Below are 24,461 nucleotides of genomic sequence, written 5' to 3'. Positions count from 1 at the left end.
GCGGCTCCACACAGGCTGCTTGCTTCAGAACTTTGTATTCATAACTTAAAGCTACTGAAGAACTTTGTATTTATAACTTAAAGCTACTGAAGACCAGTTCTGGTCTGTGGTTGTGCCAGAAAATAACACAGCCTTAAGACATAGCTAATGCTCTTTAAGAAAAACAGTGGCACATAAGTAGGAAGTAAGTTGTTTCCCAACAAGAAAATGTATGAGATAGAAAACAGGATTTTATGTGAGTACAACTGGCATTTCCACCTGAGCATGCACGTTCTCACCAGTTTGTACACTTGTACCTGGCTGCTCACCTGTCCAAGGACTGGCAGCTTCCTGACACTGAGTTTTCAGCACTGCTTAGAGGGTCCAGCATCTGCAACCCAGAAGAAAAACCACACAGCAACATGAGTGCAGTGCAGGGCCCAGGAGAGGCTGTGATAGAGGAGCAGAGCCCACGACTGCTTGCCTGCAGGATGTCCAGCTGAAGAAGGGAGTCTAAGCCTATTTAAATGTATAATGTTTTCCTTTATCTCCCACAGAAATTAGGTTCATATAAAATCTGAGACACTGCTTTAGTTGTTGAAGGATTCTGCTGTGAAAAATGCAAGCTTTAGCAGCCTTGTGCTGTGTTTGGATCCCAGCTGGCTCCAGGAACAGTCTCTGCTGGTGCTGCTGCCTCCACCTGCAAGTAGCCCTTTGGCCTCATTTCCCACTTTTTTGAATGGAGAGCAGAGTATCAAAAGCAAGAGGGTCACACAAACCTGGCAATAGGAAACCTTGTCACATGTGTGACAGCACCAAAACTGCTCAGTCAGAGGTGGAGGGGCAATGCCCAGAACAGGGAACTGCTTCTGGCAGCCCGACAAAGGCTTTGAACTTACACAGCCACAATCTGAAGCTGTTTAAACGCACAAAGCAGCACTTTTATAAACCCAGAATGGTTTGGGTTGGAAAGGGTCATCCAACTCCACTTCCTGCCATGGGCATGGACACCTTCCACTAGATCAGGTTGCTCTAAGGTTGCCCTCGGACACTTCCAGGCAGCCGCAACTTTCCGAACAACATGCGCCTCACCACCTAAAACTGCTGATGCACCCACAGCCAGTGAATATTTGGGAGAGGAAAAGAGGGCCCAGATGGTGGCAGAAGCCCTTGGCAGGGCTGTACTCACGCACTGCTCGCTGGTCTCGGGGATGAACTCGCCCTCGCTGTGGATGCTGGTGTAGGAGCCCTGGCGCGCGATGCGCTGCTGCCGCTCGGGGACGTAGCCGGGCGGGGGAGAGCTGCGGCCCGTGTTCTGGGAGCCTGGGACAGGGACACACGCTGCTGCTGGTGGCACTGCTGCTGGTGACACTGCTGCAGCACACAGCCACCCCCACCGCACCGCACCAAACCTCCATCCCCTGTCACATTCACGTTTTTTGAAAAAATCCCTTCGCTCGGGATCTTTCGCCTGGGAAGGTGAGAAGCCTCAGAATAAAATGAAAACAAGAACTGTCTCATTTGCTTCTTTTGTGTTTTGGTCCTTTGGAATGTGTTTGGAGATTGTTTACCCACAGGTGACTGTTTCATTGGTTTCTGGTATGAGTGTTTTCACTCACTGGCCAGTCAGGGTCAAGCTGTGTTGGGCTCTGGAGAGAGTCACGAGTTTCCATTATTATCTTTTTAGCTTTCTGTAAGTATCCTTTCTGTATTCTTTAGTATAGTTTAATTTAGTATTCTTTAATATATTATATAGTATCATAAAATAATAAATGAGCCTTCTGAGAACATGGAGTCAGATTCATCATTCCTTCCTGTGTCTGGGGGCAACACAAATACAATAATTCCACACAGTAACTGCAGAGTGAACCCTACAGCCTGCACAGACATGGGACCAGGGAAACCACACTGTCTGATGTGCACCTGTACTGATGTCTTAGATGCTATGTGATTATTGCTGAAGCTCTTGACAAAGCAGCCACCTATTTCTAACCTCTTCTGCTCAACCTTCTGATAATTCTGATAATTCTGATAATTCTAGTTTAATCATCTGTTAGTGGCACTACCTAACGAGTTTCTCTTGTGCTATCTACTGAGAGAAACTTCACTCTTAGGGCTTATTTTTTCCTTGCAGATCTCAAAGAAGAAAGTTTAGACAGAGGAAGAAAAAAAAGAAAAAACCCTTTTTGCAGTGACCTATCCACCTGCAGCTGCCACCAATTCCCACTGTGAGCTCCAAGAACTGATGTGGTCCAGGCCAATCTGCTCCAGGTCACACATGAAGACAGAGGCAGCAGGTGGAGATCAGCTCTCAAGCTGTGCCCCTTACAACACTGTCTTTAATTAACTGTGTGTACTCAGGTGCTAGGAAAGATGGGTAAAGATCAGCAAATATTCTCCCAAGGAAAATATTTTCTATAGAAGTTGTAATAAAGAGTGAAGGCAAAGAGCTGGGAGAAGCGGACTGAAAAGCAGAGCACACACCTTTCAGGAGGCTGCAGAAGGAAAATGAACAATGCTGGCATGGCTTAGAGTGCAAGAGGGGGGTGCACTACATGAAAAAAAGGGATTAATAAAACCATAGGATCACTAAGGTTGCAGAAGACCTCCAAGATCACGAAGCCAAGGCTGTCAAGTCCACAATCTCTTGCTCAGAGCTACCAGCTGATGTCCCAGGCAGCTCCCAGGGCTCAGGAGCCCTCTGGAGCCGTTTGGAGGGTGGGATAAGCCCGGGAGTGCGTGGGCTGCCCCAGCCCTGGGAGCACTTTCACTCCTTCCGACAGATGCCACGGCCAGAGCGAGCCCAGGGCCGCTGGCACCGGCCCAGCTCCGCTGTGGAAAGGCCCCATCCCTGGGCAGGAAAAGGAAGTCGGCACTAAATCCATGTATATCAAAGGAAGTGAGTGGAAAAAACACAAGCCCTGCCAGAATGCTTAGTAACTTTTTTTTTTTTTTTTTAAATAAAAGTTATCTTTACTTCCAAAGCTCTGAAATGGTGACAGCAGGGTCGGGCTGTTTGGAGTTCAGGAACCACACAGGTCCCTCTACTGCTTGCAGAAAGCTTTAGTTGAACACTGCTATGGACTCTAACTGCATGACATGGCACAAGTTGGAGAGTCTCTGTGCCTGAAACACCAGCAAACAGGGCACATTCCTCCTCCAAACCAAAGACAGGAAAAGAGAAGGAAGAAGAAATTGATGCAAGACCGAGCTATTGCCAAATTAGCAGCAGGCCTCTGACACAACTGGAACTCTTCATAGTCTGGTACCATGACACGTTCAGAAAATAAAACCAAAGTTTCCTTGACTGATGAATGACAAGCTATTCACACAGCATCCACAAGCTGGGATAAGAGGAAAGAGTGTGTAACTGGGATACAGAAAGGGCCCCTTATCACTACACAGTTTAGCCATGACAGACACTTGCTACACTCTGCTGGCTTTGGCACCATTATCTGGATATCTCAGAACATCAGTAAAGAAAAATATGTACTTAGATATATTTTAAATGAAACAATTTTGACATTCAGTTTGCCTGTTATAGAAAAAATGTGGTGTTCAGACATGCATGGATACCACTTCTCAGGACCAAGGAATGTTGCTCCTTTTATGCATATTAACTTCAAACTAGGAAGGACAGTTAAAAGTCTTTTTGTCCTCATTTCAGTCACGTACTTCACAAGCTTTCAGTACTTTTGTTTGTTTGCTGCTTCATAAAAGCAAATTGCACAGAAGGGGATCAGCAAACTCTCCACAGGATACAAGCAGGCTTGTTAGACAAGTCCCACACTGAGAACTACTGCTCTAGTTCACCAGTCCTTCCCTCTGAGCTCTCTCTCACAGTTACCTCTGCTCAGAACAGTGTGGATCCAGCTCTGGTTTGGCCCCCCCAGTATGGAGACTGTTGTGGTTTAAGCTGATTTATTATTTGATACTTTGCACTGCAAATACTGATCTAAAATCGTATAATAATTCTGCCTCAAGTTCACAGAGTTAATGAAACTGAAGCACTCCTTTGCTACAGTGAAGAACTTGCAAACAAAACAACTCTGACACTCCCAGCTCCTGGTACTGCCCTGTGTGACTTGCATCACTTGTCCTCAGGCATCAGCTCTGACAAGCCCAAAAATAGCTGTTTTAACAAACAGAGTCATCCTCTGCTTCTGTTTCCAGCAAAATTTACCTTCTCTCCTTTCTGAAGCAGAAATATGCAGAGAGCATTTCAGGCTCTGGCCTTCACTCTCACCTTCCTCCTGTACCTTCACTGCTCACTGAGCTTCACACCAAGGAGTCAAATCCTAAACCACAGACTTTTCTGGGCCCATAAATCCTTGAAGGTGTTTTACATGTTTTAGTTTTTCATATAAAGGTTAACAGCTTTGAGAATCGTTCAAGAACAGATTTGAATTGTGCTGCATGGTTAGAGCAGGTTGTAACACAGAAACTGGGAGAAATCAGGCAAATCTGCCAGAGATGGAAGTAATAAAAACTACAGAAGTCTTACATGAACCTTTCCCACAAACAGCAGTTCACTGGGCTAACAGAAACCCAAAGTAATGAGACAAAGGTACATATTACCCTGGTTTTTTCTGATTATCTTTTGTTCACCTCTGGTTTTGTCTTGTGGTGATAATTCTAGAAGTGAAAGTTGAGGCAACTCAGAATGTAGGACACTAGCTGGGTATGCAATAGTAATTCCTAGCAAAATGCTTGATTACAGGAGTCAGGACAGATTCCAAAGCCTGACATAAAAAAAATCAAATCTAGGTTACGTGAACTGAAATTGCTAAATAAAAAACTTAATAGACTCACATCAGCTTTCCAAATTTCTAACCACAATGGCTCTGGCTTTAGGACATCCCCTTTAGCAGCTCCTCAGCTGCTGTTCCACAACTTAGCAAAGAACTTTGAAACATTCTACTGTAAACATATTAAGAGCTTTTGAAAATGAACTGCCTTGTCCCAGAATAACCTTTCAATTTCTCATGGCTCTCCTAAATGCTCTACCGTAAACACCAGTGCCCAAAAGCTACATTTCAACAAACAAAAACATGCAGAAGTGGCAAAAAATACTCACTGACAGAGAGATGCCTGCTTCTGGGCTCTGGCTGCTGATAGGGTGTGCTCACATCCCCCACAGATTGGGAAGTTTTAATCCTGACTTGCTTGGGCAGTCCAGAATGGGGTGAAGAACTGGTCTGTTGGGTAAAACAGAAAGAATAAAACAAAATAAAGTGAGATGAAGGAGCTCGAGTAGCCTGGCCACAGTTTCAAAAAATACTATGCTTAGTACCAAGAAAGTGCTGAGCAACAGTTCTAGAGCCTGAAATCTTATTAATTCAGAAAACACAAACAAAATGACAGCAAAAGAGCCAGGTTTACAATTAGGGTGTAAAACAGGAGTCAGAGAACTAGAACAAGTGCAGCTCAACTCAAGTGCATGATTTGCAGGTCTCAGTGTCTGACACCACCTGTGAAACACGAGGGGCTCCTGCCACCCCCTGAGACCAGAACACAGAAGCACCTACAACTTCCATCAACCACCTTGGCCAGCAGAGATAAATTCTGAATCTTGCACTGTTTCAGAAGCAACCTGACTCCCCACAGCTTTTAAAAAGTAAATTCATAACTCAGACTAAGTAAAAATAAATTCTGGAGAGTTTAGTAGCACCAACAGTCTGGAGATGCCAAGATGAATTTATTCATCCTGCCCCTGAACTTACATTGATATTATCTAATTAAAGATAATTTTTCCACAGAGCCCTCATCTCATTCAAAGCAGGAAGAGGAAAGAGACACATGAAACCTCCCCCAAGCCACTGAGATTCTGTGTTAAAGCAGGGGCTCAATACCTGCAACACTTTCAATTTTAACCTTGACCCAACACACCTAGTTTTACAAGAAGGTGTAATATTCCCCTCCTCTTGAGTTACAGAATTTATCTCATTTGAAAAGAACATAACCAAAGACACCTCAAAGAAATAAATTCTGACTTCTGAAAATTATTTGAACGTGACAGGCAAAGAAGGTGCAACAATTCAAATACTTTAATTCAATATTAAAGTACTGGATGGTTGCACATTTAATGAGTAGATACATTTGAAAGGAGTAAGGAAAGAGCCTGATTTAAGCCACATAAACTCCACCACAGGCAGGTCCATGAGAGCTGGAGAAAGGGCAGAGAGGTCACCCTGCTGATGGACAGTCTGGCTTTGGAACCACAGGTGTTCCAGCTCCACCAGTTCTCCCCACTGGTTTCTAATCACAAAGAAAACAGAGGTGAGCTGGCTGAGGAAAGAAATGAGTTTCAGAAAGAGGCATAAGAAAATTAATCTGAATGCTGCTCCTGGTACAAGGGACCCAGCTACTGCTGTAAAGATAATTTGCTTTCTGTACATATTTGTGTCCAAGTCACCTTTCCATCCCCAGAAAAAGAAGAGCACAACCAAAAGAAAATCTGCATCCTGTACTTCAGGAAAAATCATGCTTCCCCCTCCCTCAGTGGGATGAGATCATGCAGCCAAGAAACCTCCAGGCTTGTGGGCTTTATCCCATGGAGGGCTCTCCTGCCAGGCAACTCGGAGCAGCAGAGGAAGTTGGAGGAGAGGGGGGGAAGCAGTGGCACTTAGTGAAGGCTGTTTGTTTCTGCTTTGAGTAAAAAAGGAAAAAACAGCTAATAAAAGGCCATCAGCAGTGGACAGTGGCTGGAGCAGGGGGAGATTTACCAAGTGTTTACTGGTGGTGCAAAGTGAGATGGTACCATGTGATTGCACTGCCGTGAACAGAGGCTTGGAAAGAGGATTGTCTGACTGTGCTCTACCAAAAGTTGAGGCCACCTTTCACAGGATGTTTCCTGACAACACAGAACTTTATCTGACTCCACCAGGTCAGACCAAAGACCTTCTTGCCAACTGCTGTCTATAAAACAGGCAGCAACAATTGCTCAGGGAAAGGGCACAGGACAAGGAACAGCATCATCTCCTCCTACACCTTCCCAGTCATCTGGGAAAGGGCTGTTAACACTCCTGAAGTTATTTGTATTTCCATTACCATGGATTATCAAATGAAAAAATAGCAAGAAGTACATTTAAGTTATCATGACAGTGTCAAGAATTACAGGTGTGATTATTTCAAGAGTTGAGCTCCAGCCTGCAGAACGTGAATGGGGATGAACATTCCAGATTGATAACCAACAGAGCAGCTTTTTGTGTCACACTCTTCAGGAGAATCTGGTCATTTGCAAATCAAATATCTAAGCTATTGAGGTCTTTGTTTTGAAAAGCTACATGACCTTAATTCTGAAGGAAAAAAAAAAAGATATTGGTTGAGTGAACTACGTTTTCCAGTTACAGATCAGGAATAAGGGAAAATACTGACTCCTTTTGCCTTCTTCAGCTTGCAGTTCATTCATTGTCCAAAATGGGCACCTTTGGGAGCTTGACTTAAAGATTTATTTCTCATCTTATGATCTTGTCTGCTGAAAAAGCAAACTACATTGACACTCACTGCCACAGCCACCTGTGGTAGAGGAGAGTGAACCAAGAGACAAGCCAATTCATCTCAGGTCTGAATACACCACTGCTAGCAAAGGCAACTCAGTTTCCACAGAGTCAGGCTGGACTCAATGCATTAGGGCTACAGAGCTGAAAAATCACTGGAAGCTGTCCCCAGACTTCTCACCCAGGGAGAAAAGTGATAAAGGCTTTTCTTTAAGGACAACCTGCACTCTAAAGGCAAAATAATTCCCTGCATTTTTAACACTGTGCTATTAATCAAAGCCAAGAAAACTTCTCTGCAAACCAAACTCAACAAGTGTTTTCTGCCTACAGCCATTGGGTATTTGATATAAAGTGGCCTTCACACGACAGCTGAAAAAGCTGCAATGTTTTAGCCCCCAAACAGCTGCTGAAGTCAGGGAAAAAAACCCAGCACAAAAAGACACCTATAGCTGTGCCAATGCAAAGAGGATAAACACATGCATTTGTGCCTGGCAAGAGTGATTTTATAATCCCTGCCACACTCAGTGAATGCTGCCATCATGCTTTAGAGTCTTAAGGGTAAAGCCCTTGATTTTGCTGCAGTCCCAGAAGTTGTTACCTACATGGTTTCTGTCCTGGGACAGCAAAAGTATCCTCAGGCTTTTCACATTGGAGCTCCGGTCCAAGAGATCCACAGCTTTGTCCAGGTCATCTTGGTTTTTCAAAGGAATAGAGAGCTGCAAAATAAAGAGCAAGGAAGAAAATAATTAGAAAAGACAGAAAAAAAGTGTCTACTTCTACAATGGGTTGTTTAAATACAATGGGTATTTAAACAAACATTAGAAAAATACCAGATTGTAAAGCAGGATTCTAATTGCTCAGTTATTCCACAAATTTTCATTCCAATGCTGTCTTACTGTTCTTTTTAATGAGGTTTTCCTCCCATGTCAGAGAAATGGCTCACCCTAATGCAAATTCCTCTGAAGCATCACCCACAAAAGTATGAATTGCTACCTGGATTTGCTGTTTGCAAAGAACAGAGACTTGTCAGCCCCTGACTCTCTGATGAGAAAATGTTCTCAGAATACTTATGAATCCAGAACTAATGATCTAGTGAAAACTGGGTTTCACGCAGAAAGAGAGTGTCCTAAGCAACACCAGAACAAGGCAACAAGATGCTGATGTTTGTACAACACACACAGCAGTGAGATGCTTTATCAGGATCAGCACACTTGCCTTTGGATCAAGGATTCAACAATGGTTTGTATTAAAGAAAGACATGAAAATTAAATTTCTGGGAGGTGAATTTGTGCTGGGGAAAAGGAGGTGCCATGCAGAGAGCACTGACAGCTCAGTACCTCGTTGTTCATGTAGTGGAGGTCCAGGGGCTGCCCAAAGGCTGTTTTCACTTTCTGCTGCACGTCTTCGTAGCGCACGGGACGGACAAACGGGATAATCCTGGGAGGAAAGACAGCCACTGCCTCACTTCAGGGACACACTGGGTAATGCCATCAAATCACACAGCTGAACCATTAAAACCACATTTGAATGGTCTCCTTTCATCCACAAGCAAATAGTGAACCTTTCAAATTTAAATTTATATGTATTATTTCAATAAGGAATTATTGATCTCTGGCCCATTTCCATACAGTTTGTCAAAATGCAATATTCAGCTGGAGATTTCAAATAGAATCCCTTTGTCCCTGGGCAGAAAATAATCCTTTTTTGAATAAATGCCTTTCACATAACAGGATACAAATGCCCTGTGCACCTTGGCTTAAAAAATACCACCTGCTCTGGCACAGATGAGATACTGCCACAAAGAGCTGGATTGTGAGCACCAATTAACAAACTTGTCACGAGGCAGAAATAACAGGATACAACAAGGTCTCCCCTGAGCCTACTCTTCTCCAGGCTAAACAATCCAAGATCCTCTTCACACATGAACTATTATAATATCTGGTTATACTTTTTGTCCTCATTTGGAAGATTAGTGTTCTTTCCAGTGCAATTTCTGCTAGTTAACTTTTAGAAAAAAAAAGTGTTCCAATGAAAGAACTTTCAGGATTTTTTATCTATCTTCCTCCTATCTCTTTTGCTACATCAGCACACTACAAATGATCAAGGGACTGTTTGGACTTCCAGGTTACTGAGTGGACCATGGAAACTCAAGACCTGTTCTTGCTCACAGAGGCAACTCAGTGAGACCCTGAATGATCTCAGAGAGTTTGTGGGGAAAGGGAGGGAGAGGGGCTTTCTGCAGGGGCCACAGACAGCAGCTGTGGCTGTCCCTGGATCCCTGGCAGTGCCCAAGGCCAGGCTGGATGGGCTTGGAGCAGCCTGGGATAGTGGGAGGTGTCCCTGCCATGGCAGGGGGTGGCACTGGGTTTTGAGGTCCCTTCCAACCCAAACCATGCTGGGATTCTATGGCTCTGTGATGAAGAGATGCTTTGGAGAGAAGGCTTCATTTTCAGTCATCCATCCACACAGCCTCATCAGCCCTGGGTATCCTTTCCAGAGATGCAGCTTTTGTTTGAAATAACCCTTGTGTTAGCTGGCTTCCTCAGCCCCTTCCCATGAAGGGTTATCTTGTTACCAGACCTACAACATTCAGCTGTTTGGAAATAATTGTCCTTGTTAAAAAGCAGCCCACAATAACATTTTCTACATATTCCTAAGAAACCCATACATGAAATCACAGTACTCTGGCACCACACAAACACCATGTGGCTCTCAGTCCCTTATAAAGGCTCCCATTCTACACTCAATGCTTTCAAAAGCAGAGCTGTTCTCAGGTGCCACAAATTTTATTAGTTTAAAAACCCTGTGCACTCCTCTAACACAAAATCCTGGACTGCAGGGTTTAAGGAGCCCGTTCCTGCCTGACCACCTTAAATATTTGTGGTTAGATCTGGCAGCTCCTGCGAAACCAAGCACACACACTGACATTCTGGTGCAAGCTCCCTGTCTGGAACTGCACACTGTGCTGGGAGCAGGGAATTCAGGCAAGCACAACTGCATAATTAGACTGACACACAATCAACCTTTTCATTCTATTAAAAAAAACCAAAAAAAACAAACCAGGAGAAAACCCTTCTGCCCCTTGGAATGCACCCAGCAGACAGGCAAGATGATAAGCCTGTGGTGACAGGAGAGTTCCCCTGTCCTGACACCGTGTGACAAGTAACTGTGACATGTCCCACTGTGGCTCTGTTGTCCCCACAAAGCCCCTGACACAGAAGAGTGCTGAGCAGACCTGGCTGACAGAGGAGGAAGAAAATCCCAGTGATGATTACCTGTAAAATTTCTCCCACAGCACAAGAAGTCACTGACAGAATTAATCACAGATGATTTCAGTGAAAGAAACAGTGCAAGTTTTGAGGAAGAGTAGAAATTATTCTCCACAGCCTGCTTTGCCAACAAAGAACACTTCTGCTTTTCTAACAGGAATTCCAAAATCTGACAAAGGAGGAGCTTCAACAACCTGGCCAATAACCTCTGCTAGAACAGGCTGTGAGGATCACTACAGACAACTTGTCCTCCTGTGCCACTGGCATTAAATTTGCATTTTATCATGGAATCGTGAACTACTTCATGTTGGAAGTGCTGCCTGAAGAAACCAAAGGATTCTCACAAGATGGCTGTGAAGATGGCACATACATTCATGCTTACAGCCCAATTAATATCTTCCAAAACATGGACACTACAGCCAAGCATAAGATCATGTTTTCCCTCAGTGAGAGCAGACCCAGAGAGCACAGACAAGCCTGGAGCCCCCTGAGTGCTCTCACAGCCACGAGTCATTAAATGTTTCAAGAGTTCCTCTTGAATTGATGGCAGCTAAGAGGCTTTTGGGGACCTACTTTGAAATATTTCAGCAATTTTATCCATTGTAAACAATGCTGTAAAAACTGAAACCGCTATTTCAGTTATTTCTGGTTTTTTTTCTTGTAAAAGAATGTCTCTCAAAACCAAGTATCAGAGGAAATAACAAAGAAGCTTTTACACCAATGAAAAAAAAAATCTTCCCTTGCTGTATCTATTGCTCAATCACAGCAGGGCAGTGATAGTAACAGGGCATCAGGAAGTGAGAAACTGGAAAAGAATGATGCTGATTTGATCAGCTTCATTTGGTTTCAGTTAAATCAAACAAAATGGGAACCAATCTGAAATGTGACTTTCATGCTGATTTTTTTCAGGCTGGACAGCTTTTAGAAATGCTGCAGCTCACTTACAACTAAATGTTATGGAAATAAATCAGTGTTTTATGACACTCTGATCTCTAAAAATAACCAAGTTGTGTGTGAGCTGTTTGCTATTGCCTCCACTGTGTGATTTCCATTCAGGAAAAAGGAAAGCAAAGCCAACAAAATATTTAAGTTGAACTACTGATGACTAAATTACTCTCCTAAGCAAAGAATCAAAGCAGTGAAGGCCAACTTACCGTCTCTCCCCATTATGTTCAAACTTTATCCTGACATCATTCTGCAGGAGAAAGAACAAAAGGTGAGCTCACAATCAAATTCTGGCACACACAACAGCACACAAATGCATCTTATTGTGGTTTGAGTATTTTAACTTTCTCCATGGAAGCTGAAGCAGACTGTGGAAACAAGCAGCTGACACATGAACACAGCACAGGAGGAATGGAGAAACTGCTGAAGGAGAAAGAGAAGGAAAGGGGTAAAAATTAAGCTGTAATTTTTGCAAACTGACACTTAAACAGAGGACATTGAAATAAACTTTGAAAAAAATCAATCTATCTTTAACACCGCATGGGAAGAATTTGAAATTCAGTCCTAACTGCTCATCAATCTGAAGGCAATTTTCTTTAAGCATGCTCAAAGCATGCATGGCAGAAAACAGAGAGGGAATGTGCTACATTTTTTTATTCCTACTCCTATTTTTGAATTTTTATTCCTATTTGTTATTCTTTATTCTTAAGACATGGACTGAATCTCTGCTTTTGCAAAAATGCAGCCCCTGAAACTCAAGAGCTACAAACAGGCTGATGTCAGCTTTTAAAGTTCTAAGGTTTCAGCAAGGGGTCATCATCACCATCTGATAATTAAAAGCACTGACTGTGCAAACTGTGCAGACACTGTCAACTCAAAAGATGCTGGGTGGCATGCAAGAGTCAACAAGCTGAACTTTCAACTCTGGACATTGAAGTTCAAATCCCAATTTAGGTCAGAAAGATAAAAATAAAAGAGAAAAATCTACTCTGATAAGACTCCATCATTTCTGCTGCACAATTTATGCGATTGGAATAGATTAAGCCATCTGTGAAAGCCTCAGACAATAGGCAATCATACATCTAGGAACTTCAAAAAAACGTGGCCAGGAAATGCTCTTTAGCTGCAGGAAGTTTCTGGCAGGCCCAGTGGTCAAGAATGCAGTTCAAAAGGACCCACGGAGTCCCTGGGAGCACGGAATTCCTGCAGCAGTGCTGGACCAGGGAAAATGACCTTCCCAATCCCAGCCACGACCAGCTGCAGGTGGGGCACTCACACATAACTTCAAAGAGTGGTTTTTTTAGACGTGGGAAGAGAAAGAATTTAATCTAGAATTATTCCAAAATGGAATTACAGAGATTACATTACAAAATACAGATTACAGAGAACCCATTTGAGTTGATCAGTAAAGGAACAATGCAGCAAACAGCACAGGAATAACATCCTATAAAAGATGTCTACCAGCCAGCTCCTGATCACAAAGTTTGAAGACATTGTTTGAAGGAATGATTGCTTTATATCAGGATTTTCAGGAAAGGAAGGCTCTGGTTTTAACATTATACTACTTTAAGTAGCTCGGTCTGAAGGAACTAAACGGGACAGTTTGGATCAAATGGAATTCACATCATTTTTCACATTAAATTTCTGACCTGGAGATGTGATTTAGGCCCTGGAGCAGCCAAGTGACATAGCTGTCACCAGCTGAAATTAGACAACACTAAAGGATCCCCAGGGCTCTTTGGAAACCTCTCTTTAACCTGCTGGTACTCAAGCAAACTCCAACCATTTTCTCAACTCCACTGCTTGCTTTGAAACCTGTAATTTGGAGTAAAGGAAAAAGGGGATGCAATTTGGCATTTGTTGCTCCATTTTTCCAAAAAGACCTGACACTGCCCATTCATATCTACTTATCAAAGATCTAAGAAAAGGTGTTCAGAGTGATCTTGGTGTTCCTATTCCAGAGATAGCCTAGAGGAGCTTTCAGTGCTTTCAGTTTTCCTTGAAAGCAGTGAACCCATCACTTCTTAAAGCAATTCACCTAAACTATCCTCAGAGATGATCAAAAAGGCAAATCCAAGTTTAGCACTTCAGTGTTCCAGTTCTGAGACATGGTATCATAAATCACAATTACAGATTTTGATTTAAGGCATCTCTGAATTTCTGTTTCAAAGTGATTTGGAAAGGATTTTGTACTACTCCATCTATGGATTTGTCCAACACATTCAAGGAAATCCCAGATCCAGCTGAACAAGTAGATTATGAACAGGCAAAGCATAAGGAAGACAGACATGAACTTCAAAGCCTGCTCCAAAAAGCTTAAATGTGTAAAAGGAATAAAACTGAGAAGAGTTATTTTACTGACATAGGAAACTTCTCCTGTTCATGTCAGTCTTGCTGCCAGTAAATTGATTTAATTTTGAGTGACAGTAATGGACAAACAGTTTTGGACTAAAATTGTTGCTTTTGCTTTGAGCATTTCATTTAAATGACATTCAGCATCTCCAGACATTATTCTGTCCTTCCTTCTTACCAGAACATCAACACTGTTGTTTCCTCCATGAAAAAGTCTGGAGAAATGTAGAATAAACCAAACAAGACTTCAAAGCATTGACTCATTACCTTGGGAGTTACAGACTGGTTTGGGTTGAAAAGGACCTCAAATCCCACCCAATGTCACCCCTGCCATGGCAGGGACACCTCCCACTGCCCCAGGCTGCTCCAAGCCCATCCAGCCTGGCCTTGGGCACTGCCAGGGATCCAGGGGCAGCCACAGCTGCTCTGGGCACCTGTGCCAGGGCCTGCCCACCCTCCCAGGGGGGAATTTCTTCCCAAAATCCCATCAAACCCTGCCCTCCTGCAGCTTAAGGCCTTTCCCCCTAGTCCTGACCCTACAATAAAAGCGCACACACCAGGACAGAGTCAGGGAAGAAAAGCTTTCCCCACCTCCCACCTGCTTAGAGGAATTCCATAAAGTCACTGCACACAACTTGAAGACAAACTCCTAATTTATAATTGCTAATGTGGAAATGAAGTCAGTTTTCTTACCGGAATTTTTTTTTCTTCCACTGCAGAGGCACACTGGTTCATTATTGCAGGGCTGCCCAAGAGGGGGGGACTGCTGGCATTGTGTTTTTTCTTTAAAAAGAATAAAATAACTTTAAAAAATGGAAATATGACCGTAAAGTCAGAAAGCCACTTGTTAAATTTTTTAGCTGGGCAGACCAAACCCCATAAAAAAACACATATGGGGAGAATGCAGTATACATACATGTGTAAGGTAATATATATTAAATATTTTATTGAACTACATAAATGTATAGCATATTTAATATATACAGTTTATATGATATGATATTCATTAATCTGATATAAAAACATTAAAAAGCTACCATATTTGCCACAGCCTGAGCAGGATCAAGGAGCTGCTTCCCACCTGATGCTTTGGCTGTTGGAAGCACAGGACAGAGCCAAGGATCTGAGCCACTCAGATGCTCTGTCCACCTTCTGTGCCCCTTCTGCCTCCAGGTCAGCAGTCCAGGCATTCCCAAACTGGCCATTACCTGTCTGTTGGAGTGAGCAGTGTCTTTATTCTTCATGGTGTCATAGCCAGGCAGCCGGTGACGCCTGCCCATCTGCAGGGCCACCAGGTCCTTCATGATGGACTTCAAGGCCTCTTGTTCATCTGGGATGCACAAGAATTTTAGGAGTAAGTTGTCTGAGTGAGCACCAGCTACGACATTTCTGCAGCTCTGACACTTCTATACTCATTTTCTGCTGGCTCATAGAACAGCAATCCTTTTTGGGATCTTTGCAAATACACTGTGATTTAATTTAGTCATTAAAAATTTAATTAACTGAGTATCATGACATAATAAATTGACAGATAAATGTGAAGTCACTCTCCAGAATCACAGAAGGATCTGGCCAGAGTACAGATGAGAATGAACATCCCCAGCCCCTAATTCTGTCCAAAAGTCTTCACAACAAACAGCAAAACCTGGACAGATTTGCTAGACCATCACAGGTCATTTAGGAAGGGCAAACTGATGTGCTTCTGTCAAGGAAAACCTGGTAAAAGTCTGTTCTTTCCCATTTTATACCCTGTTAACTCTGAATTTTTGCCTACTAGTGGAACAAACCACAGCCAGTAGAAAGAGAAATGAAAATCTGGAGGAAGATTCATCTTGGAGCATCTGTGAACACAAATCCACTTGCACTGATTGCCTCAACACGTTCCTCTCTTCCCTCAGAACAAGCTGATGGAATAAAATTCAAACCATTTTATGAGATTTCAAGATCTGCTGAACAGGTTCAAGCTGTCCAGCACAAGGAACACTGTCTGCTGGCAAAGTACAATGCAGCAGGTTCAATTCAAGGCTTCTTGCCTTGCAGCAATATAAAAACACATTGATTTTTTTTCCTTGTATGTTCCACTGACTAAGAATTACTTTCTGAAGATTCCTGATGTAACCAATTTAAAGTATTCTCTCCCAGTGCCTGTTTTGAGAAGTGACACTTAGCAGAACTTTGTGCTTAGAGAAAAAAAAAACCCAAAGATGTAAAAAGAGAGAAATGCACAGTAGCTGTGATGGATGGTAGATGAAGGTCTAAAAGCTATGGAAATGAATCCTTTCCTTGAGCAAGGGTAAGCACATTAAATTCCTTGATATTGCAAAAGGTAAAGGAAGCTGCCAAGTGAAGTTGTGTCCAAAATGGGACTGCACTGGGCACTTGGCTGCCAGGCACTGTGCCACAGCCAACAAAGCAGCACCTCATGCTGTCACTGCTCCTGGCACACTCCTGCCCTCTGGATTGCCTGCCTGCTGTCTCACATATCAAGACTCAAAAAGGTTTTAGGGATAAAGTGTTGTTTCCTTGGCAAATAATACACTCAGCTAAATTCTTCCTGATACTCAGGCATTACTTAGGCATGGAGTTTGAAGGAATGATTTGATCAGCCCTGGACATGCCAAGGAGAATCTGCCCTTTCTAAAAGAGTTTGGGAGGACCTGAACCCTAGTTTTGAAATAAAAGCTTTTTTTTTTGATAATTGGGACTTCTGGAAGTGATGTGAGCCAGGCGAGGTTACCACAGTTCCTCCTTTCTTCCCTCACTTTGAGCACTTTGAATTGAAATGAACATTTCTGAAGCTGATTTGTAAATATTTGAAACTTCATTTTAAGGATTTCCCATGGCTACACACTCATCCCTGATTCATGGCACTGGTTTGATAGGTAATCACTTGCATTTGGAAGAGCTGTCCTGAGAACAGCTGCTGAACATCAAACGATGGACTGGCTCACACTGGTACTCCTCTGTAAAAGGGACTCAGTGGGACTATTTGTTTCTGCAATTTCGTGTCGTGCATTTGTTCACGAGTCTCCCCAAAGCAGTTAGCTTATGTTTTATGCAGAAGACTGGCTTTATAATTAATCAATGTCTGAATAACAAACTAGATTTTCACAATGCTTAAAGATGACAGATGTGGGACACATACGGCTTGTAAAGCACACAGGGAGTGAATCCTGCTGAAAGTTAAAAGCAGAATGGGAAAAATACACCTCTTTGGAAGGAGGAAACATCTGAACAAGCCCCAGTCAGAACAAAAGTCACACTAGGATTATCTTTGCTAAAAGAAATAGTTTCTGCCCAGGTCTGTTTTAGCTTTCACAGGATCCCAAAATGGTTTGGGTTGGGAGGGACCTCAAAGCCTGTCCAGTGCCAGCCCTGCCATGGGCAGGGACAATTTCCACTGCCCCAGGCTGCTCCAAGCCCCAGTGTCCAACCTGCCCTTGGGCACTGCCAGGGATCCAGCTGCTCTGGGCACCCTGTGCCAGGGCCTGCCCACCCTCCCAGGGAGGAATTTCTTCCCAACATTCCATCTATCCCTGCCTTCTGGCAGTGGGAAGCCATTCCCTGTGTCCCTTCTGGCAATGGGAAGCCTGCCCACCTTCCCAGGGAGGAATTTCTTCCCAACATTCCATCTATCCCTGCCTTCTGGCAGTGGGAAGCCATTCCCTGTGTCCTGTCTACTTGTAAAGCCTCCCTCCATCTTTCTTGCAGGCTCCCTTCAGGTACTGGAAGGCGAGTCCTAACTTGGTCCTGAGAGCACCCAACATCTGAGATACATCCACTGTGGACTCCAGAATGTTATACCAGAAACATCAAGCCTAGACCAGATCATGAAAGGGAAGGAAAACAAATCTCCCAATGCATCTGCAGGAGGCGTTAATTACAGAAAAAAAATCTTAAAAAAGGAACGCAGAGAATATAAAAAAATCCAAATCAAAACCCACCAAATCTCTGCTGTCCAAGACAAGCCAAACGAGACAATAACCACATTGTGGCAGTGGAGAAGGGAGAGCACTCCTTGACATTCCAACTGCATGTAAAAGAAGCAAGTGGTGTAAGTAACACAACCAAAGCAAGAGGCTGCTTTTTGAGAAGCACATCAGCCAAAGGAAATAAGTGCTGGGATCTATCTCAGCACTAAGTAACCCCTTGTGGGATGAAAATGTGAAGAAACAGCTGTGAATGAAGCTAAAGCTCCAGGTAGGCAATGGCACAACTTTTTCCTTTTTTTTTTTTTAAGTTTCCAACTTTACAGTTGAACATTTAACCTTTTACCTCTACTGGAGTGTCTCCAATTTACTGGTATTCTTTCATTTTGATGGTATTAAGAACAGCCTTAGAGTCACCTGGCAGACAAAGGCTGAAACCATGCACAACAAAATACTACAACCTATGGCCTGGAACACCCCTGACGTTCCTACCACCCAAAACACTCAGGGAAGAGCTGGGATACAAGTTTTCCACTACAGTGCAGTTTGGGTTTGGCCAGATACCAGGAGGATGAAGAAGAGCTTGTCTTGGCAGAGTTCCTTTGGGCAAGAAGCAAACGAGCTATGAAAGCAGTTTATAGCTGAGGGCTGATGACAAGAAATCAAGTCCATCAAAGAATATATCTGGGAATAAGAATTCTCCTCTAAACAGTATCATCACTGGAAAACAAAGATCAGTGGTTGCCATGGTTGGCTACAGGTGTTCTAGCCCAGGGTCCAGGCTGTGTGGAGTCAGCAGTCACTCACTTGTGGCACAGAGGACACATCCAGCCAGCTGTGTGCTCTTTATTACAGACTGCAGCTCAGCTATGAAGAGAATTTATTTATTAGCTGAGGCAACTTGTGAATTGACAACACAAACTCTGAAGGGCAGCATCTGGCAAACACTGGAGCTCAATGCTCTCAGGCACAGGGTGGGATTTTTGGGGTGTCCTGAGCAGGACCAGGAGCTGGACTCCACCATCCCTGGGGTCCCTCCCAGCTCAGGATATTCTATAAACCCCAGCCAGAGCCTGCAAGGTCTGTATCTTACTCACTGCAGTCATTCTAACACTGAAATATTATTTATCTTCATAAAATGGGAACAGTTAATGTTCTAACAAAGGGTGAGTTTGAATCTTAATATACATTTTTTAATAGTCTTACACTGAGCTATTGGTTCCCTACTACTAAACCATACATCCTGTAATTCATCCCTATGTTGATGAGGTAGGACATGACAGAGTATTTATCTCTTAAAAGGATAAAATAAAGTAAAACACTCATCTGAGCTTGCATAGGGAAAAAGTGTATCTGGTGAGGACAGCACTGTGATGGAATTAATGCTGAGAAGCCTGAATATTTCTTTAGTTCCATCCAAACAGAGGATTTCCATAGACTGACTGGGAGGAGCACGTGGAGCAGCATTACATTAATCACACAATGTAGAAGCTGCTACAAATGAAAATGTAGCAATTTTTGGAGCACTGAGAGACCCTGTTTAGCCTGGTCTCCAGTAGGTCTGGGAAACACAGCTCTGCTTTGTGCGGGAAAGATGTTGTCCAGGAAATGCTTTTCATGTTTTAAAAACTACACTCAAGGATTTTTATAACTTCGATAAAAGCGAACTGCTGCTCACAGGGAAAGTTGTTCCTTTCCACAAAGCATTTACTTCAACCAAGCCCTGGTTTGTTACACAGCTCTGAACAAGTCGGAAATGGAAAGAGTTTAGAAAAAGGAAAAAAAAAATCACAAAGTTAGAACAGTGAAAGTATCTGCGTATGTCTGTGAACCCCCCTAGTCCAGGATCATGTTTTGGATGGTGACACAGTGGGACACATGATGCTATACTGGTGTAAAAGGGAAAGAAGTGAACACATCAGTGTATTTGTTATCTACCACCACCACAGCAAAGCTGGTTTGGGTGAGTGACTGGCAGATTTGGGGGCAATGAGAAAATTTTAGACAAATTGTGTATATATTAGAGGTCTCAAAAAAGCCTTGAAAAGAGTTTCATTTTGAGTCCTTTGCTTTGGGCAGTTTCAGTGGTACCAAAATGCTGCTGTGTGCGAGCTTTAGGAAATCACCACAGACCTGCTTTGTAGAGTGAGAGGAAAAATCAGAGAGCTCTACGAGGCTTATCCTTGCAGGATATATCCAGGGGTCACTCCTCTCATTGACCAGTTAAAGGGAAGGGCTGGGATTTGGGATGTGAGCCGATCCCAACCTGCTCTGAGCCCCGCTCCCTCCGCGGGTGTCACTGGGTGCGTGTGAGCCAAGGGAAGGAAGTGACACAGGCAGGAAAAGCCAGCGGACGGGGAAGGCTGCAGGCAGCAGGGCCTGCTCCCCAAAGCCCACCCTGCACCCCTCAGGCCTGCAGGTCCCCCTTTGCCAGCCTGCCAAGGAGGGTCCAGAGGGAAATAAAGCTCAGCAAGTGTCCCGGCTGGGACAAGAGCTGCAGGTGAGCCCCGGAGGAGCTCCTGCAAACCCTGGCACCAACCCGGCATCCTTCAGGTGGGTTATGAAACACCAGACCACAGAAAATCACAGCCTCATGTACAGCCCATCGTCCACTATTAATCAGATTATTAGATCACAGTTGCTGAATGAATTTAATTTTTCCCATTACAAAGGGAAAATCTGCTTGCGGCTGTGCCATGAGACACGCAGTGCTACGGTGGAGTGGTCCACGAAATTGTATTTTTTACAAACACAGGTCCAGCTGCCATTGGAAAACACTTCCATGGAAATCCAAGCTCCTACTTCTAAACGGTTTTAAGTTTATGAAGCACCCTGCTGCTCTAAACAGAGTGGATTACACTATTCCTCTTTGTAGCAGAGAAATCTAGTGATGGATTTGCATGAATTTGTTGTATTTATCAACTCAAAACAGAGTAAAGAGATACTGAAGTAGCTGTAGAATAACATTTGTAATGCTTTTTGAATTTAAAGTATAAAAGCTAATTATGTATACAGACTAAATGAAGGAGAATCTTGGAAAACTAAACTTGGTTGTAGGGAACAAACATTTAAGTTGTAGCCCATGAAGCCATGAAACTCCAGCCTTAGAAAAGCAGGAATTTCCTTGCCAATATGCAAGTATGAGTAAGTTCTGGTTTAGAGCAATTAAAAGTTTAATTCTAGCATCTTTCTCTAAGGTGAAGAAGGAATTAGGAAGCACAAGATCCCCTCCATAAGCAGTTCTTTATACAGCACATACAGTCCAAATCCAAATTAATCTGAATTAATCAATCCAATTCAATCATGGCAGCTCCTCATAACAACGTTTTCCTCTTGAAAAAAGAGTTCTTCCAACTCCTTTTCTTGTTTTTACATGTCGCTGTCTGGGCTAAGAATGGCAAACGAGAACTCGGGGGGAGCTCCATAAAGGAAAATCTATTTCGATGGCCTCCCAAGCTGCAATTAAGACCAGAAATTTCTCCAATTAAGCTTGAGCCCAACAATTCCCGTCTCAAGCAGAGCCAACTTCTGGCGGCTGAAGGAGCCCCCTGAGCTCAGCCCGGCCCGCTGCGTCTGGCCGAGCTCGGTAACAACGCTGGGCACCGCACCTTTCGGTAAAAACCGATTTTCACCGTTTTTAACCAAATCCTTGAGAACGCAGCGCTCCCCGCGGCGCTGCGTGCCCGGGCCCGCCCGCGCCGGCTCCGAGCGCCCCTCAGCAGGGCCCGGCCGAGCCCCGCCGCCCCCTTCCCGCCCGCAGCGGCCCCGGCCCGTGACGCGGCCCCGGCTCGCGGGGCTTCTCCGCCGCTCCTCACCCATGTCTGCGGGCGGCGGCCCCGCTCACGGCGGGCGCTGCGGGACGGCGCTGTCACCGCCGCGGCTCCATGGCGGCCGGGCCGAGGGGGAGGGCTCAGAGCCGCCGCCGCCGCCACATTCCCAGGCCCCGCGCCGCCGCCTCCTCCCGGCGGCCGCGCTCCGGGAGCGGCGGGCGTGGCCAATAGGAGCGCGAGGAGCCGCGCCGCCCGCCCCGCCTCCCCGCGGAGCCGGCTGTCAATCACGGGGGCCCATTGCGCGGCGGCAGAGCCACGCCCCCCGCCCGTCAGGAGGCGGGGTAGATCAGACCACGCCCCCGCGGTTGCTGTCAATCAGAGTGACGGACGGCGGCGCGGCCCCGCCCACGGGCTGGGAGCGGGGCCGGCTCCAGAAAAGAGAATAAAAAAGAAAAATGGAGTTTTGTCCTTGTGCCCGTGCTGTACCTGCAGCAAAGCACCGCTGGGAATCAAACCACAGGGTTAACGAGAAGAAATGCTCCCTTAAAATTAACTAATGAATGATAACGAAAAAAATCATGCTGGATTGGGTCTGATGCAACTGCTGGGTAACTCCGTGTGCTGCTGTCATCACCCAGACCAACAGGAGGCGGGGTAGATCAGACCACGCCCCCGCGGTTGCTGTCAATCAGAGTGACGGACGGCGGCGCGGCCCCGCCCACGGGCTGGGAGCGGGGCCGGCTCCAGAAAAGAGAATAAAAAAGAAAAATGGAGTTTTGTCCTTGTGCCCGTGCTGTACCTGCAGCAAAGCACCGCTGGGAATCAAACCACAGGGTTAACGAGAAGAAATGCTCCCTTAAAATTAACTAATGAATGATAACGAAAAAAATCATGCTGGATTGGGTCTGATGCAACTGCTGGGTAACTCCGTGTGCTGTCATCACCCAGACCAGCCCAGGAATTCTACTCTGAGTCATCAATGCCTTGGGTTGGAAGGGACCTTAAAGATCATCTCCTTGTCCCCTCTGCCACCAGCTGTGTTGAAATGAAATGATGTTTTTGAAAGCACCATGCAGCCTGCTCTTTGCACCTGCAGGATGGGATTTCCATGGTGTCCTTCCCACCAAGGGATTTGTTATTTTGAAAAGCAGCCCAGCCCTGACTTCCCTGTTGTGGCCGGGGCTGCCCCTGCTGCTGGGAATCCCACCTGGAGCAGATGTTCCAGCTGCTGCTTTTCCACCTGCCAAATGTCTGGCAGCAATGTCACAGGGGTGGCAGAACCTGGATAAGACACGTGGAGAAGAAAACTAGACTGGAAAGGGAAATTGCTCAAAAGTGTGAGCCTGAATCTGAACCTACGCATCAGGAGGAATTTGGGACTTAGTCAAAACATGACAACATTCTCTGTAATATAATTGATTTTTAAATTTTTTTTTTTATTTTTTTAACTGTTGAGGTAATAAAAAGCTCTTAGATGTCATACCAGGTAGACACAGAAATAGGAAAAGGGATCCACAAACCCAGCCACTTTCCCTTCTTAATAAAATCTTGTATTTGTGGTATCAAGCTGGTAGTTTTTGTCCCTGTTCCAATTTGAATTCCTCTCTCATTTGACAGCATCATTATTGATCTTGGAACCACTTTTTGACATGCTTTTTCACAGCTTCATGATGGCTTATCACTATCCTTTACCAACCACTACATCTCATTTTCCTTTCCTAATTTCCAATAAAATACTCCACAGATTTCTCCTTGTCCATAAATTCACATCCTTGCACTCTCTGCTGCTACATTTAATCTCATCTCTATTTCTCACTCTTCAGTCATCCAATCTCCAAGATATTCCAGTTCCCTCATATTATTAAAGCCTCCTACTTTTGTTCATCACCAAATTTGATTTTAATGCTTGCTCCTTGTGCCAGGATCATTTTTAAAAGGCCTTTCTAATAGAAGTAAGAGCCCACCCCATGCCCCGGGAGGCAGAAATTGAATATCAATTCCCCACTGCACCAGCCCTGATTTCAAACCACTCCATCATCACCTCACCATTTGCTATTTTTGCCTATCTTGTCCTGCTCAATGAGAATGATTCCATGTCCTTTGTGTAGAAACTTGCTTTACTGAGCCCAAAAGATATTAGATGTGGCAGCTTGTGACAGGAGCCAGCAGCTCCTGGCAGATGGCAGGAGACACCACCCACCCTGCTGCAACTCACTCTTCCCATCTCCAACTGCCCAGGGTGTCTGGGTTCCACTGAAGCTTCCCTGCACCTTTTACCAAACTGAAAATAGATTGATTTGTCCTTAACAGCTCATCACTTCACCCACCTGTCAAGACTAATGTGTAAACCAACAGTTTTATCTCTTGGTTTGTGGTTTCCTCATTTTACAGACATTCTTGCATCACTATCTACATGCAAGTGCCATCAGCACTTTTTTTTGGACCACTACAGACCCTCACACCTCTTTTTTTTTTTTTTCTGACAAGTTGGTGAATCCTTCCTGAATGGGAATCCAACTTTCTACCAAAATATGTGCCCCTTTTCTTGTGTAACTTGAGAAAAAAAATGAGTAATTACTTTCTGACTTATACTGTGTACTTAATACTGTGCTGCTTTTGTGCATAGCCTGGCCTGGGACACTGCCAGGGATGGGATATCTGATCTTCAAAGGATGCATGAAAGGGTTCTGCACTGTCTTCAGCAGATCTAAGAGCAAT

At 44.3% G+C, this 24,461-nt stretch overlaps 1 protein-coding gene across 1 annotated transcript in view; it reads right to left on the bottom strand.

Moving 5' to 3' along the window:
* Positions 1-21,956, bottom strand: part of MAP3K3 (mitogen-activated protein kinase kinase kinase 3) — a 35,316-nt gene extending 13,360 nt beyond the window's left edge. The window contains exons 1-9 of the mRNA XM_041465446.1: positions 21,789-21,956; positions 15,253-15,374; positions 14,738-14,827; positions 11,902-11,942; positions 8,816-8,915; positions 8,081-8,194; positions 5,057-5,177; positions 1,169-1,302; positions 309-370 (exon numbers count right to left, since the gene is read on the bottom strand). Coding sequence (XP_041321380.1) covers positions 309-370; positions 1,169-1,302; positions 5,057-5,177; positions 8,081-8,194; positions 8,816-8,915; positions 11,902-11,942; positions 14,738-14,827; positions 15,253-15,374; positions 21,789-21,792 — 788 coding nt within the window. The 5' untranslated portion in view covers positions 21,793-21,956. The remainder of the gene's footprint in view (positions 1-308; positions 371-1,168; positions 1,303-5,056; positions 5,178-8,080; positions 8,195-8,815; positions 8,916-11,901; positions 11,943-14,737; positions 14,828-15,252; positions 15,375-21,788) is intronic.
* Between the last annotated feature and the right edge of the window lie 2,505 nt (positions 21,957-24,461).

This window comes from Pyrgilauda ruficollis, unplaced genomic scaffold (genome assembly GCF_017590135.1).
Source record: "Pyrgilauda ruficollis isolate IOZ18807 unplaced genomic scaffold, ASM1759013v1 scaffold189, whole genome shotgun sequence".
Lineage (NCBI taxonomy): Eukaryota > Metazoa > Chordata > Aves > Passeriformes > Passeridae > Pyrgilauda > Pyrgilauda ruficollis.
Note: the sequence above shows the minus strand (reverse complement) of the source record. Positions and strands in the feature narration are given on the sequence as shown.